At 45.9% G+C, this 13,194-nt stretch overlaps 1 protein-coding gene across 7 annotated transcripts in view; it reads left to right on the top strand.

Moving 5' to 3' along the window:
- The window catches only part of LOC110496865 (protein PALS2), a 76,898-nt gene that overhangs the window by 62,154 nt on the left and 1,550 nt on the right, over positions 1-13,194 (top strand). For all 7 annotated transcript variants that reach the window (XM_036953340.2, XM_036953337.2, XM_036953341.2 and 4 more), the window contains 9 exons: positions 1,509-1,661; positions 6,783-6,935; positions 7,062-7,289; positions 10,321-10,452; positions 11,436-11,532; positions 11,849-11,917; positions 12,131-12,292; positions 12,574-12,776; positions 12,950-13,078. In XM_036953340.2, coding sequence (XP_036809235.1) covers positions 1,509-1,661; positions 6,783-6,935; positions 7,062-7,289; positions 10,321-10,452; positions 11,436-11,532; positions 11,849-11,917; positions 12,131-12,292; positions 12,574-12,776; positions 12,950-13,078 — 1,326 coding nt within the window. The remainder of the gene's footprint in view (positions 1-1,508; positions 1,662-6,782; positions 6,936-7,061; positions 7,290-10,320; positions 10,453-11,435; positions 11,533-11,848; positions 11,918-12,130; positions 12,293-12,573; positions 12,777-12,949; positions 13,079-13,194) is intronic.

The raw sequence follows: 13,194 nt of genomic DNA, 5'->3' as shown, positions 1-13,194 counted from the left end.
AATGACTCACACACTAAGACTAACTCCCACACTGAGAATGACTCACACACTAAGACTATCTCCCACACTGAGAATGACTCACACACTAAGACTGACTCACACACTGAGACTGACTCACACAATGAGACTGACTCACACACTGAGAATGACTCACACACTAAGACTAACTCCCACACTGAGACTGACTCACACACTGAGAATGACTCACACACTGAGACTAACTCACACACTGAGACTGACTCACACACTGAGAATGACTGAGAATGACTCACACACTAAGACTAACTCCCACACTGAGACTGACTCACACACTGAGAATGACTCACACACTGAGACCGACTCACACACTGAGAATGACTCACACACTAAGACTAACTCCCACACGGAGACTGACTCACACACTGAGAATGACTCACACACTGAGACTGACTCCCACACTGAGACTGACTCACACACTAAGATTAACTCCCACACTAAGACTGACTCACACACTGAGACTGACTCACACACTGAGACTGACTCACACACTGAGAATGACTTACACACTGAGACTGACCCCCACTGAGAATGACTCACACACTGAGACTGACCCCCACTGAGAATGACTCACACACTGAGACTGACTCACACACTGAGACTGACTCACACACTGAGAATGACTCTCACACTGAGAATGACTCACACACTGAGACTGACTCCCACACTGGGAATGACTCACACACTGAGACTCCCACACGGAGAATGACTCACACACTGAGACTGACTCCCACTCTGAGACTGACTCCCACACTGAGACTGACTGACTGAGACTGACTTCACTGAGAATGACTCCCACACTGAGAATGACTCCCACACTGAGACTGACTCCCACACTGAGAATGACTCACAAACTGACCACAGGCTGGCAGGCAGCAGTGTGCTCCTTGCTAAGGTAGTAATCTATCAGTGTACTCATACATAACAACCCCCCCCACACCCCCCTCAGGTACCCTGATGGTCCCAATGATATACACACACACACACACACACACAAGCTCACTCTAACCCATATACGTGCACTGATTTGACATATTCATATTCAACCCTTGGTGTGGTCTGTTAGTCACTGCTAGACAAGAGGATGTCAGGAGGATGTGCCATACTCTGACCACTGGGGTGATGTCCTGCCCTGAATTAGTCAGCATTGGCTTGCCGCCATGATGGTCATTCTGGGCAAGTGGGAGAGTGTTTGTCACGCCACTGACAGACAAAGAGAGAGAAAGAGAGAGGGGGGAGAGAGCGAAAAGATTGAGAGATGAGTTTGACTTCCTCATCACAATACAACCACAGAACCCTCACTCAACAACTCAACTTACTGACACCAGTGCCACAAAAGGAAGTATAACACAAGTTCACACAATGGCAAGGGAACGCAACCACACACAACAATGGCTATCTACCATTGTACAACTTCCTCCCATGTATGTACAGTATGTGACCCCATAACCTTTCACCTCTGACCCCTGCAGGCCCACGAGCGATTGGAGGACTTGAGGCTGGAGGCGGTGCAGGACAACAATATAGAGCTGGTCACAGACATCTTGGGTGACATCACCGCCCTCAGCGTCCGTGATGACAGCGCAGCGGAACTCTCCCGAATCCTCCAGGAGCCCCACTTCCAGGTCCGTAACCCAGTCACTAAGGTTAAAGGTTATAGTTGATGCTAATGGCCTACATTCTGAACTGACCCCATAGCCTTTATGCCTTAGTTCTTCTTGTTAATCTGAAAGCATGGGCTATGAGCAATATGGATATACGCTGAGTGTACAAAACATTAAGAATACCTTCCTAATATTGAGTTGCACCCCCCTCTATTCGTCGGGTGCATGGACTCTACAAGGCGTTGAAAACATTCCACAGGGATGCTGGCCTTTGTTGACTCCAATGCTTCCCACAGTTGTGTCAAGTTGGCTGGGTGTCCGATTGGTTGGTGGACCATTCTTAATACACACAGGAAACTGTTGAGCGTGAAAAAAACAGCAGTTCATTTTTTTAAATGATTTTTCAATTTTTTTTAAATTTTACCCCCTTTTCTCCCCAATTTCGTGGTATCCAATTGTTAGTAGTCACTATCTTGTCTCATCGCTACAACTCCTGTACGTGCTCGGGAGAGACGAAGTGTGCCCGTTTGGGGATCTGATAGTATTTCTGATTGGCTTAATGCACCACCACTAATGAGCTGTGGAGCTTCTCAAAGGAATGCTTTCTTCACCTCAAACAGCAAGCAAACAACCTCTGTTTTTACATCCATTGAGAATGACAATAGTTCCTCAATGTATTTTTAAATCTTTCCAGCTCTCTCCCTTTCGATAACCACTCAGCATGAAAGGGAAAAATGTCATTCTCTGATTCAGTGGAAACATCGTAAAACAGGCCTACCTGAGGACCTCATATCCCTTGATCAAATAGCCTGCAGTTGTGTCTGTCCCGAGCTCACTGCTACAGGAACCTCTGAGGACCCAGAATATTTTATACAATGCTGCATATTTGCTAGCTCAAGCCTGACCCAATTTGGTAGTTGATACGTTTCAAGTTCATTGCAAACAGGCCATGCATAGCCAATGTGATTTAAAGGATATTTATTTTGATCAGGATATTCTTTAATTATTATTTAGTCTTATTTTTTTTACCCCTTTTTCTCCCCAATTCTGTTGTATCCAATTGGTAGCTACAGTCTTGTCTCATCGCTGCAACTCCTGCACAGACTCGGGAGAGGCAAAGGTCGAGAGCCGTGCGTCCTCCGAAACGCAACCAAGCCACACTGCTTCTTGACACAAGTCCAATTTTGCGCCGCCCCATGGGTCTCCTGGTCTTGGCCGGCTGTGACAGAGCCTGGACTCAAACCAGGATCTCTAGTGGCACAGCTAGCACTGTGATGCAGTGCCTTAGACCACTGACCACTGCGCCACTCGGGAGGCCCATCAGGATATTTTCTACCTGCAGGCTGCGATGTTTGTTGGCTTTATGTAGGCTATTTTTACATAGTTGGCCATTCTAATAGAAGTTACTTTTTATGTTGGTATGATTTTATTTTAGATTTGGAGATCATTTTCATTAACCACATGACAATGATTTTGAAATACGAAGATGTTTTGATAAATGAAATGAAACATTTCCATGAAAATGTGCATATGAAAATCACGGTCAGATAAATTGGCATTCCACATGAGAAAGGTTGCCAACTCTCCTATTACCGGCAACTTCAGGAGAGTAAATGCAGAATCTGCGAAAGCCAGCAGGATCGAGAGGAGGATGGTCAGGTTAAGGTTTTTTTCTTCTGGTTATCTAGATCTCTGGCTCCCTCGTGAGTCATTTGTATGTTATTTCATCAAATAGTAATCTTAAAGCATCAGACAAGCTCAATGCATATAGCTGATTTTATTTAAACACATAAGGTGTGTCTATATATGGAAAAATACACGTAAACAAATGTTGCCCAATCGATTGGTCGAAAGTACAGATGACTTTCGGCCAACTAAGATTTTTTGGGGTCTGGGACAGTCCTAACCCTTGGGCAAAAGATGTGCTGAACATTGTATGATGTTTTTCAATGTTGATGGTTCTATTTTAGTACAGAAATGATTCTATACATGTATTCATCTCAACTCCTGTTATGAAAGTATCAAAACCTCCCCTAGAATACTGACCTCCTACATCCATGGACCTATCAGAGGACTAACAGGGCTTTTCAGAGTATGGACCAATAGGATTTATATCTTTGTAGGGAATATCTTTGCTTCAATGCATGCATACTATCAGTTCAAAGATAAGACTTTGATGACCTACTGAGAGAGAAGCTGGAGCGCGAGAGAGAGACTGTGACAGGGAGATGGGGAAAGTGATTACTTGACAGTGAGCTTAAATCTGGAATCCTTAATCAGGGATGCAAACCCTTCGCTTTTCGGTGATATTCGCCATTTTGATCTCAATAGGCCATCCACGTGAATCGTGTAGATCCGAAGATAAAAGTTTCTGGCTGGAAAGGGGGGTCTGTTTCTCATATCGAAACCATTGACTGAGCACAGAATTCACCCCTACACGTTATATCCTCCTGATTCCTGCTTACAAGCAAAAACTCAAAACAGGAAGTACCAGTTACGCACGCAATACGTAAATGGTCCGTTTGAATGAATGATTACGGGCCTGCTGCTGCTCAGTCAGACTGCTCTATCAAATCAGACTTAATTATAACATAATAACACACAGAAATACGAGCCTTTGGTCATTAATATGGTCGAATCCGGAAACTATCATTTCAAAAACAAAACGTTTATTATTTCAGTGAAATACGGAACCGTTTGGTATTTTATCTAACGGGTGGCACCCAAAAGTCTAAATATTCCTGTTACATTGCACAACCTTCAATGTATGTCATAATTATGTACATTTCTGGCAAATTAGTTCGCAATGCGCCAGGCAGCCCAAACTGTTGCATATACCCTGACTCTGCGTGCAATGAACGCAAGAGAAATAACACAATTTCACCTGGTTAATATTGCCTGCTAAACTGGATCAGTAGTTATAACTAGTGATTATGATTGATTGTTTTTTATAAGATAAGTTTAATGTTAGCTAGCAATTTACCTTGGCTTCTACTGAATTTGCGTAACAGGCAGGCTACTCGTGGAGTGCAATGGTTAGAGCGTTGGACTAGTTAACTGTGTGGTTGCAAGATTGAAACCCCTGAGCTGACAAGGTGAAAATCTGTCATTCTGTCCCTGAACAAGGCAGTTAACCCACAGTTCCTAGGCAGTCATTGAAAATAAGAATGTGTTCTTAACTGACTTGCCTAGTTAAATAAAAAGTATTAAACAGAAAAAAACATTTTTTTTAATAATCGGAAATCGGCGCCCCAAAATACCGATTTCCGATTGTTATGATTGTTATGCCCTAATTAATCGGCCATTCCGATTAATCGGTCGACTTCTAGTCCAGAGTAGTGATGCTAGTTGGGCAGGCAGGTGCGGGCAGCGATCGTTTAAAGAGCATGCATTTAGTTTTACTAGCATTTAAGGGCAGTTGGAGGCCACGGAAGGAGAGTTGTATGGCATTGAAGCGCGTTTTTAGGTTTGTTAACACAGTGTCCAAAGAAGGGCCAGATGTATACAGAATGGTATCATCTGCGTAGAGGTGGATCAAGAAATCACCCACAGCAAGAGCGATATCGTTGATATATACAGAGAAAAGAGTCGGCCCGAGAATTGAACCCTGTTGTACCCCCATAGAGACTGCCAGAGGTCCGAACAACAGGCCCTCCGATTTGACACACTGAACTCTATCTGAGAAGTAGTTGGTGAACCAGGCGAGGCAGTCATTTGAGAAACCAAGGTTGTTGAGTCTGCCGATAAGAATACGGTGATTGACAGAGTCTAAAGCACTGTCTCTAAAGCACAGTACTAAAGTACTGTCTTTTATCGATGGCGGTTATGATATCGTTTAGTACCTTGAGCGTGGCTGAGGTGCACCCATGACCAGTTCGGAAACCGGCTTGCACAGCGGAGAAGGTACGGTGGGATTCGAAATGGTCAGTGGTCTGTTTGTTATCTTGGCTTTCAAAGACTTTAGAAAGGTAGGGCAGGATGGATATAGGTCTGTAACAGTTTGGGCCTCGAGTGTCACCCTCTTTGAAGAGGGGGATGACCGTGGCAGCTTTCCAATCTTTAGGAATCTCAAGCGATACGAAAGAGATTTACCACAGGTGGACTCCAATCAAGTTGTAGAAACATCTCAAGGATGTTCAATGGAAACAGGATGCACCTGAGCTCAAATTCGAGTCTCATAGCAAAGAGTCTGAATACTTGTGTAAATGCGTAATAAAAAATAAAAAAATTGAATGCACAGTACATATACCAACCATAAGCCATGGATTACAGGCAACATCCACACTGAGCTAAAGACTATAGCTGCTGCTTTCAAAGAGTGGGACACTAACCCGGACGCTAATAAGACCGCTACGCCCTCCGACAAACCATCAAACAGGAAAGCATTAATACAGTACAAAGATCGAAGCCTACTACCTGGCTCTGACACTCGTCGGATGTGACAGGGCTGCCCCTGAACAGGCAGTTAACCCACTGTTCCTAGGCCGTCATTGAAAATAAGAATTTGTTCTTAACTGACTTGCCTTGTTAAATAAAGGTTTAAAAAAAACGGAGCTACCTTTCCTTTTTGTACCACAATTCATACGCATTTATATAATTTCATAAACCACTCGCAGGCCGCTAATCGGTGGTTAGATAGCAAACAACCTTGTTTAGTCATGTTACCTAGCTAGCTAACAACCTGGTAACTTGACCAATAGGCTATTCACAAATTTGGATGGCACGGGAAGAACAGAAAAGAGAGGCCTACTACTCCGTACCGTTATTCTTTGCCTGGTCTCGCATCCTTAGTCAAATGTTGGTATTGTGACAACACAAGCACATATTTGGGCCCTCACCAGTTTGCATTTGTATCCCCCTCTCTCTATCCATCCCCCTCACTCTCCCCATCTCTCCACCCCCCCTCTCTCCCTCTCTCTCTCTCTCTCTCTCCCCCTCTCTATATCTCTACACTTCTCTCTATCTCTACCGCTCTCTCTTTCCATCCCCCTCTCTCTCCATCTCTCATCCACCTCTCTCTATCTCTCTCCATTTCTCCATCCCCCTTTCTCCCCTCTCCCCATCTCTCCATCCTCCTCTCTCCATCCCTCTATCTCTCCATCCCTTTCTATCCCCCTCTCCCCATTTCTCTCTCCCTCTCAGTCGCTCCTTGAGGCCCACGACATGGTAGCCTCTAAGTGCTATGAGGCCGTGCCCCCAGCGGAGCTGTTTAATGAGGAGCTGGGGAACAGTTCTCTGATGCAGGCCGATGCTGTACGCATGATCGGCATCCGCAAGAAGGCTGGAGAACCACTGGTGAGCGAGTGTGGGAGAGATCGAGAGGGAGTGAGATGAAGAGTTTGTGTGTGTGTGTGCGTGCGTGCGTTTCTGCATCTCTGCAAGGATTTCATTGACCATCTATCTGCTCCTTCCCTCTCTCAGGGAGTGACGTTCAGAGTGGAGAAGGAGGAGCTGGTCATCGCTAGGATCCTCCATGGAGGAATGATTGACAGGCAGGGTCTGCTGCACGTGGGTGACATCATAAAGGAAGTGAATGGGCGGGACGTAGGGAACAACCCCACTGAGCTGCAGGAGATGCTGAAGGACTGCAGCGGAGGAATCACTCTGAAGATACTGCCTAGTTATAGAGATGCACCCGCCCCACCACAGGTACACACACACATGCTCATACAAACACAGCACATGCAGGGACACACACATGGATGTACACGTGTGTCCTCTCACACTCAAGCATTCATGCTCTCTCTCCTTCTCCCCCTCTCCCTCTCTCCCCCTCTTTCTCTCTTCCCCCTCCCTCTCTCTCTCTCTCTCTCCCTCACCTCCCCTCTCTCTCTCTCCCTCACCTCCCCTCTCTCTCTCACCCTCACCTCCCCTCTCTCTCTCACCCTCACCTCCCCTCTCTCCCCCTCTCCCCTCTCTCTCTCTCCCTCACCTCCCCTCTCCCTCTCTCCCCCTGTCTCCTTGCTCTCTCTCTCCCCCCTTTTCTCTTCCTCTCTCTCTCCTTATCCCCATCTCTCTCCTCCTCTCCCTCTCCCTATCGCTCTCTCCCCCTCTCTCTCCCTATCTCCCTCTCCCTCTCTCTCTCCCTATCCCTCTCTCTCTCCCTCTCTCCCTCTCCCTATCGCTCTCTCCCTATCGCTCTCTCCCTCTCTCCCTCTCTCTCTCTCCCTATCCCCCTCTCTCTCTCCTCTATCCCCCTCTCTCTCTCCCTATCCCTCTCTCTCCCTCTCTCCCTATCCCCCTCTCTCTCTCCTCCTCTCTCTCTCCCTATCTCTCTCTCTCTCCCTATCTCTCTCTCTCCCTCTCTCTCCCTATCTCGCTCTCTCTCCCTATCTCTCTCTCCTTCTCTCTCTCTCCCTATCTCTCTCTCCTTCTCTCGCTCTCTCCCTATCGCTCTCTCCCTATCGCTCTCTCCCTATCGCTCTCTCCCTATCGCTCTCTCCCTATCGCTCTCTCCCTCTCCCTATCGATCTCTCCCTCTCTCCCTTCCTCTCCCTATCGCTCTCTCCCTCTCTCCCTATCTCTCTCTCTCTCCCTATCCCTCTCGCTATCCCCCTCTCTCTCCCTATCCCCCTCTCTCTCCCTATCCCCCGCTCTCTCCCTATCCCCCTCTCTCTCTCCTCCTCTCCCTCTCTCCCTCTCCCTATTGCTCTCTCCCTATCGCTCTCTCTCTCTCTCCTCCTCTCCATCGCTCTCTCTCCCTCTCGCCCGCTCCCTATCGCTCTCTCTCCCTATCCCCCTCTCTCTCCTCCTCTCTCCCTCTCCCTCTCTCCCTCTCCCTCTCCCTCTCCCTCTCCCTCTCCCTCTCCCTCTCCCTCTCTCTCTCTCTCTCTCTCTCTCTCTCTCTCTCTCTCTCCTCCTCTCTCTCTCTCTCTCTCTCTGTCCTTCTTTCTCACCCGTCACACATACTCCATCACTTAAACAGCCACATGAATGGATACAATCTCGCAAGTCCACACACAGACACACACACACACTCACAGACTGCTCCTGTTTGGCTGTGTAACAGCTGCAGATGTTTGGTGGTGGTGGACTGGTAGTGAAGTGAGTCCTGGGGCTGTCCCAGAATGCCCTGCTCTGGAATATGAACCCTGCTGAGAGCCCTATTAATAACCCTCCACATGATATCTGGGCCAGGGAGACACACACACACAAATGTAGACACGTACAGGCACACACACGCTCGTACGCCGGCATGCACATAGACCCAGACACACAGAAAAACACACACACACATGAAACAACTACTGTACTCTGGCATGCATGCTCACACACACATATGCGCTGTACACACACTCACATCTATCCCGACACCTGCTCTACAAGTAGTGCAAACAAGCGCACACTCTCCGTATAAATGCACCGTTAAAAGCGCAGAGAGCATCATGAAGAACAAGGAACACACCAGGCAGGTCCGAGATACTGTTGTGAAGAAGTTTAAAGCCGGATTTGGATACCAAAAGATTTCCCAAGCTTTAAACATCCCAAGGAGCACTGTGCAAGCGATAATATTGAAATGGAAGGAGTATCAGACCACTGCAAATCTACCAAGACCTGGCCGTCCCTCTAAACTTTCAGCTCATACAAGGAGAAGACTGATCAGAGATGCAGCCAAGAGGCCCATGATCACTCTGGATGAACTGCAGAGATCTACAGCTGAGGTGGGAGACTCTGTCCATAGGACAACAATCAGTCGTATATTGCACAAATCTGGCCTTTATGGAAGAGTGGCAAGAAGAAAGACATTTCTTAAAGATATCCATAAAAAGTGTCGTTTAAAGTTTGCCACAAGCCACCTGGGAGACACACCAAACATGTGGAAGAAGGTGCTCTGGTCAGATGAAACCAAAATTGAACTTTTTGGCAACAATACAAAACGTTATGTTTGGCGTAAAAGCAACACAGCTCATCACCCTGAACACACCATCCCCACTGTCAAACATGGTGGTGGCAGCATCATGGTTTGGGCCTGCTTTTCTTCAGCAGGGACAGGGAAGATGGTTAAAATTGATGGGAAGATGGATGGAGCCAAATACAGGACCATTCTGGAAGAGAACCTGATGGAGTCTGCAAAAGACCTGAGACTGGGACGGAGATTTGTCTTCCAACAAGACAATGATCCAAAACATAAAGCAAAATTTACAATGGAATGGTTCAAAAATAAACATATCCAGGTGTTAGAATGGCCAAGTCAAAGTCCAGACCTGAATCCAATTGAGAATCTGTGGAAAGAACTGAAAACTACTGTTCACAAATGCTCTCCATCCAACCTCACTGAGCTCGAGCTGTTTTGCAAGGAGGAATGGGAAAAAATGTCAGTCTCGATGTGCAAAACTGATAGAGACATACCCCAAGCGACTTACAGCTGTAATCGCAGCAAAAGGTGGCGCTACAAAGTATTAACTTAAGTGGGCTGAATAATTTTGCACTCCCAATTTTTCAGTTTTTGATTTGTTAAAAAAGTTTGAAATATCCAATAAATGTCGTTCCACTTCATGATTGTGTCCCACTTGTTGTTGATTCTTCACAAAAAAATACAGTTTTATATCTTTATGTTTGAAGCCTGAAATGTGGCAAAAGGTCGCAAAGTTCAAGGGGGCCGAATACTTTCGGAAGGCACTGTAGTTATAGTTTGGTTGTCGAATCACCTTTGATACACATCAAACCTCCCTTTTCTCAGGTGTACGTGCAACCCCACTTTGACTACGATCCAGCAAATGACCATCTGATCCCCTGCCGAGAGGCGGGGATTGGCTTCAAGAGGGGGGACCTCCTTCAGATCGTCAACAGGGAGGACCCCAACTGGTGGCAGGTGATGTTGTTATTGAGGATCACCACCATCAATACAAATTTTTTTCTACTGGTTTCTACTGGTTTAATATTGGTTTGTAACTTCTACTGGTTTCTACGGGTCTCTGCTGGTTTTATATTGGTTTGTAACTTCTATTGATTTCTTCTGGTTTTATATTGGTTTGTAACTTCTACTGGTTTCTATGGGTCTCTGCTGGTTTTATATTGGTTTGTAACTTATACTGGTTTCTACTGGTTTTATATTGGTTTGTAACTTCTACAGATTTCTACTGGTTTTATATTGGTTTGTAACTTCTACAGATTTCTACTGGTTTTATATTGGTTTGTAACGTCTACTGGTTTCTACTGGTTTTATATTGGTTTGTACCTTCTACTGGTTTCTACTGGTTTTATATTGGTTTGTAACTTCTACTGGTTTCTATGGGTAACTGCTGGTTTTATATTGGTTTGTAACTTCTACTGGTTTTATTTTGGCTTGTACCTTCTACAGGTTTCTACTGGTTTAATATTGGATTGTAACTTCTACTGGTTTCTATGGTCTCTGCTGGTTTTATATTGGTTTGTAACGTCTACTGGTTTCTACTGGTTTTAAATTGGTTTGTAACTTCTACTGGTTTCTACTGGTTTTATATTGGTTTGTAACTTCTACTGGTTTCTACTGGTTTTATATTGTTTTGTAACTTCTGGTTTCTACTGGTTTTATATTGGTTTGTAACTTCTACTGGTTTTATATTGGTTTGTAACTTCTGGTTTCTACTGGTTTTATATTGGTTTGTAACTTCTACTGGTTTTATATTGGTTTGTAACTTCTACTGATTTCTATTGGTTTGTAACCTTCTACTGATTTCTACTGGTTTTATATTGGTTTGTAACTTCTACTGGTTTCTACTGGTCTCTACTGTTTTTCTACTGGTTGTTTACTGGTTTCTACTGGTTGGGTAATACAGTTTTTTTTTTTACGTCTGGTGTGCTCTCCTGTGATAGGCGTGTCATGTGGTTGGTGGAGCCACTGGACTGATCCCCAGTCAGTTCCTGGAGGAGAAGAGGAAAGCCTTCGTCCCAAGAGATTTTGATGGCTCAGGTACGGCTTGACTTTGCCTCCTAGCTCCATTTTCAGCTAGATGAGCTATACTGAGCTGACTGGCAACTTTGAGTGGACCTTTTACATAATGTAGCCAGTGACTGCTTGGATTTGAATCAGTGGAGAGCACTTACTTTGAATTGTTTAGTTGGTCTGCCACTGTGAGGCCGCCTTGCCTGCCAGGCTGAGGGCAATGAGGTCATGAGATAATTACTCAGTAGCGCTCCATAGAATGGGTTATGGTGCCCCCTTCTGGCCTTTGGATGCAGAAGACAGACAGGGAAGACGCTTGAATATGTGTGTGTGTATGCAACAGGGATCCTGTGCGGTACGATAACTGGAAAGAAGAAGAAAAAGATGATGTACTTAACAGCCAGGAATGCAGGTGAGCATTTATACTCGTCTCTCATTGGCTGATTCTGTCATGGCTCATTCTTCTAATTGGTTTTGTGCTGGGGCTTCCTGACTGTGTAGTTCCCCCATTTACTAATCAGCATTTTACATCTCCATTCCCTTCTTTTATTGACTGACAACACTACATTTTCCTCTGTGATTGGCTTACTCTTGTGTGTCCCTCTCTGTGATTGGCTGAGAGCAGAGTTTGACAGGCACGAGCTGCAAATCTATGAGGAGGTGGCCAAGATGCCCCCATTCCAGAGGAAGACTCTAGTTCTGATTGGAGCCCAGGGGGTGGGCCGACGCAGCCTCAAGAACCGACTGGTGGTCCTTAACCCAACATGCTTCGGAACCACCATCCCCTGTGAGTCTAGAACCCATACCGTTCTAATTCTATTTCTATTCTAGAACCCTCCTCCAGAACCTAATGGACCACTGTACTCTCAGGACACTGTCTGAACAGACAGAACCCCTTGGAGTACGTTTCATTTGGCTGCTTTAAGTCAGCTTGTCTCTTGATCTTCCCCTTTGCTCCACTGTTCTTCTTACATTCCTGTTCATTCTTCCTCCATCTCTCTCCCACATCCCTTTCTCTTCTCTCTAACCCCTTTTCTCTTCTTGTCTCTCCTCCCGCTCCTCCCTCAGTCACCTCCCGGCGTCCCCGTGACGATGAGCTGGACGGTAAGTCCTACCGGTTTGTGACGCGGACGGAGATGGAGGCGGACGTGAAGGCCGGCGGCTACCTAGAGCACGGCGAGTACGACGGGAACCTCTACGGAACCAAGATGGACTCCATCCACGAGGTGGTGGACACGGGGCGCACCTGCATCCTGGACGTCAACCCACAGGTCACAATCAAATCAAATAAAACTATTTCAAGTGCATTTAAAAAGCACAACAAAAAAAGAACAGGGTAGAATCCCAGTATGAGATACTCTACATGGTCTGTCTCTTTCTGTCTGTCTGTCTGTGTTTGTCATCTCTAGCTGGTTCACTGACCCTCTCTCTGTCTGGACAGTAGGCTCTGAAGGTACTAAAGACTGCAGAGTTCATGCCGTATGTGGTGTTCATCGCAGCACCAGAGTTTGAGACGCTCAAGGCCATGCACAAAGCTACGGTGGACGCCGGAATCACCACCAAACAACTCACGGTCAGGATCTTTTCCTGGGCATAGACACTGAGCCGCTTAATCCCGGTGTATTTTAACGTTGCTTTCTGGTATCCTTCCATTGTTATGTGATTTTAGGGCGTTCTGTAGTTTTTTAT

This window comes from Oncorhynchus mykiss, chromosome 18 (genome assembly GCF_057628025.1).
Source record: "Oncorhynchus mykiss isolate SJ-2025 chromosome 18, ASM5762802v1, whole genome shotgun sequence".
NCBI lineage: Eukaryota > Metazoa > Chordata > Actinopteri > Salmoniformes > Salmonidae > Oncorhynchus > Oncorhynchus mykiss.
The sequence above is the reverse complement of the archived record's forward strand: the minus strand, read 5'-3'. Positions and strand labels throughout refer to the sequence as shown.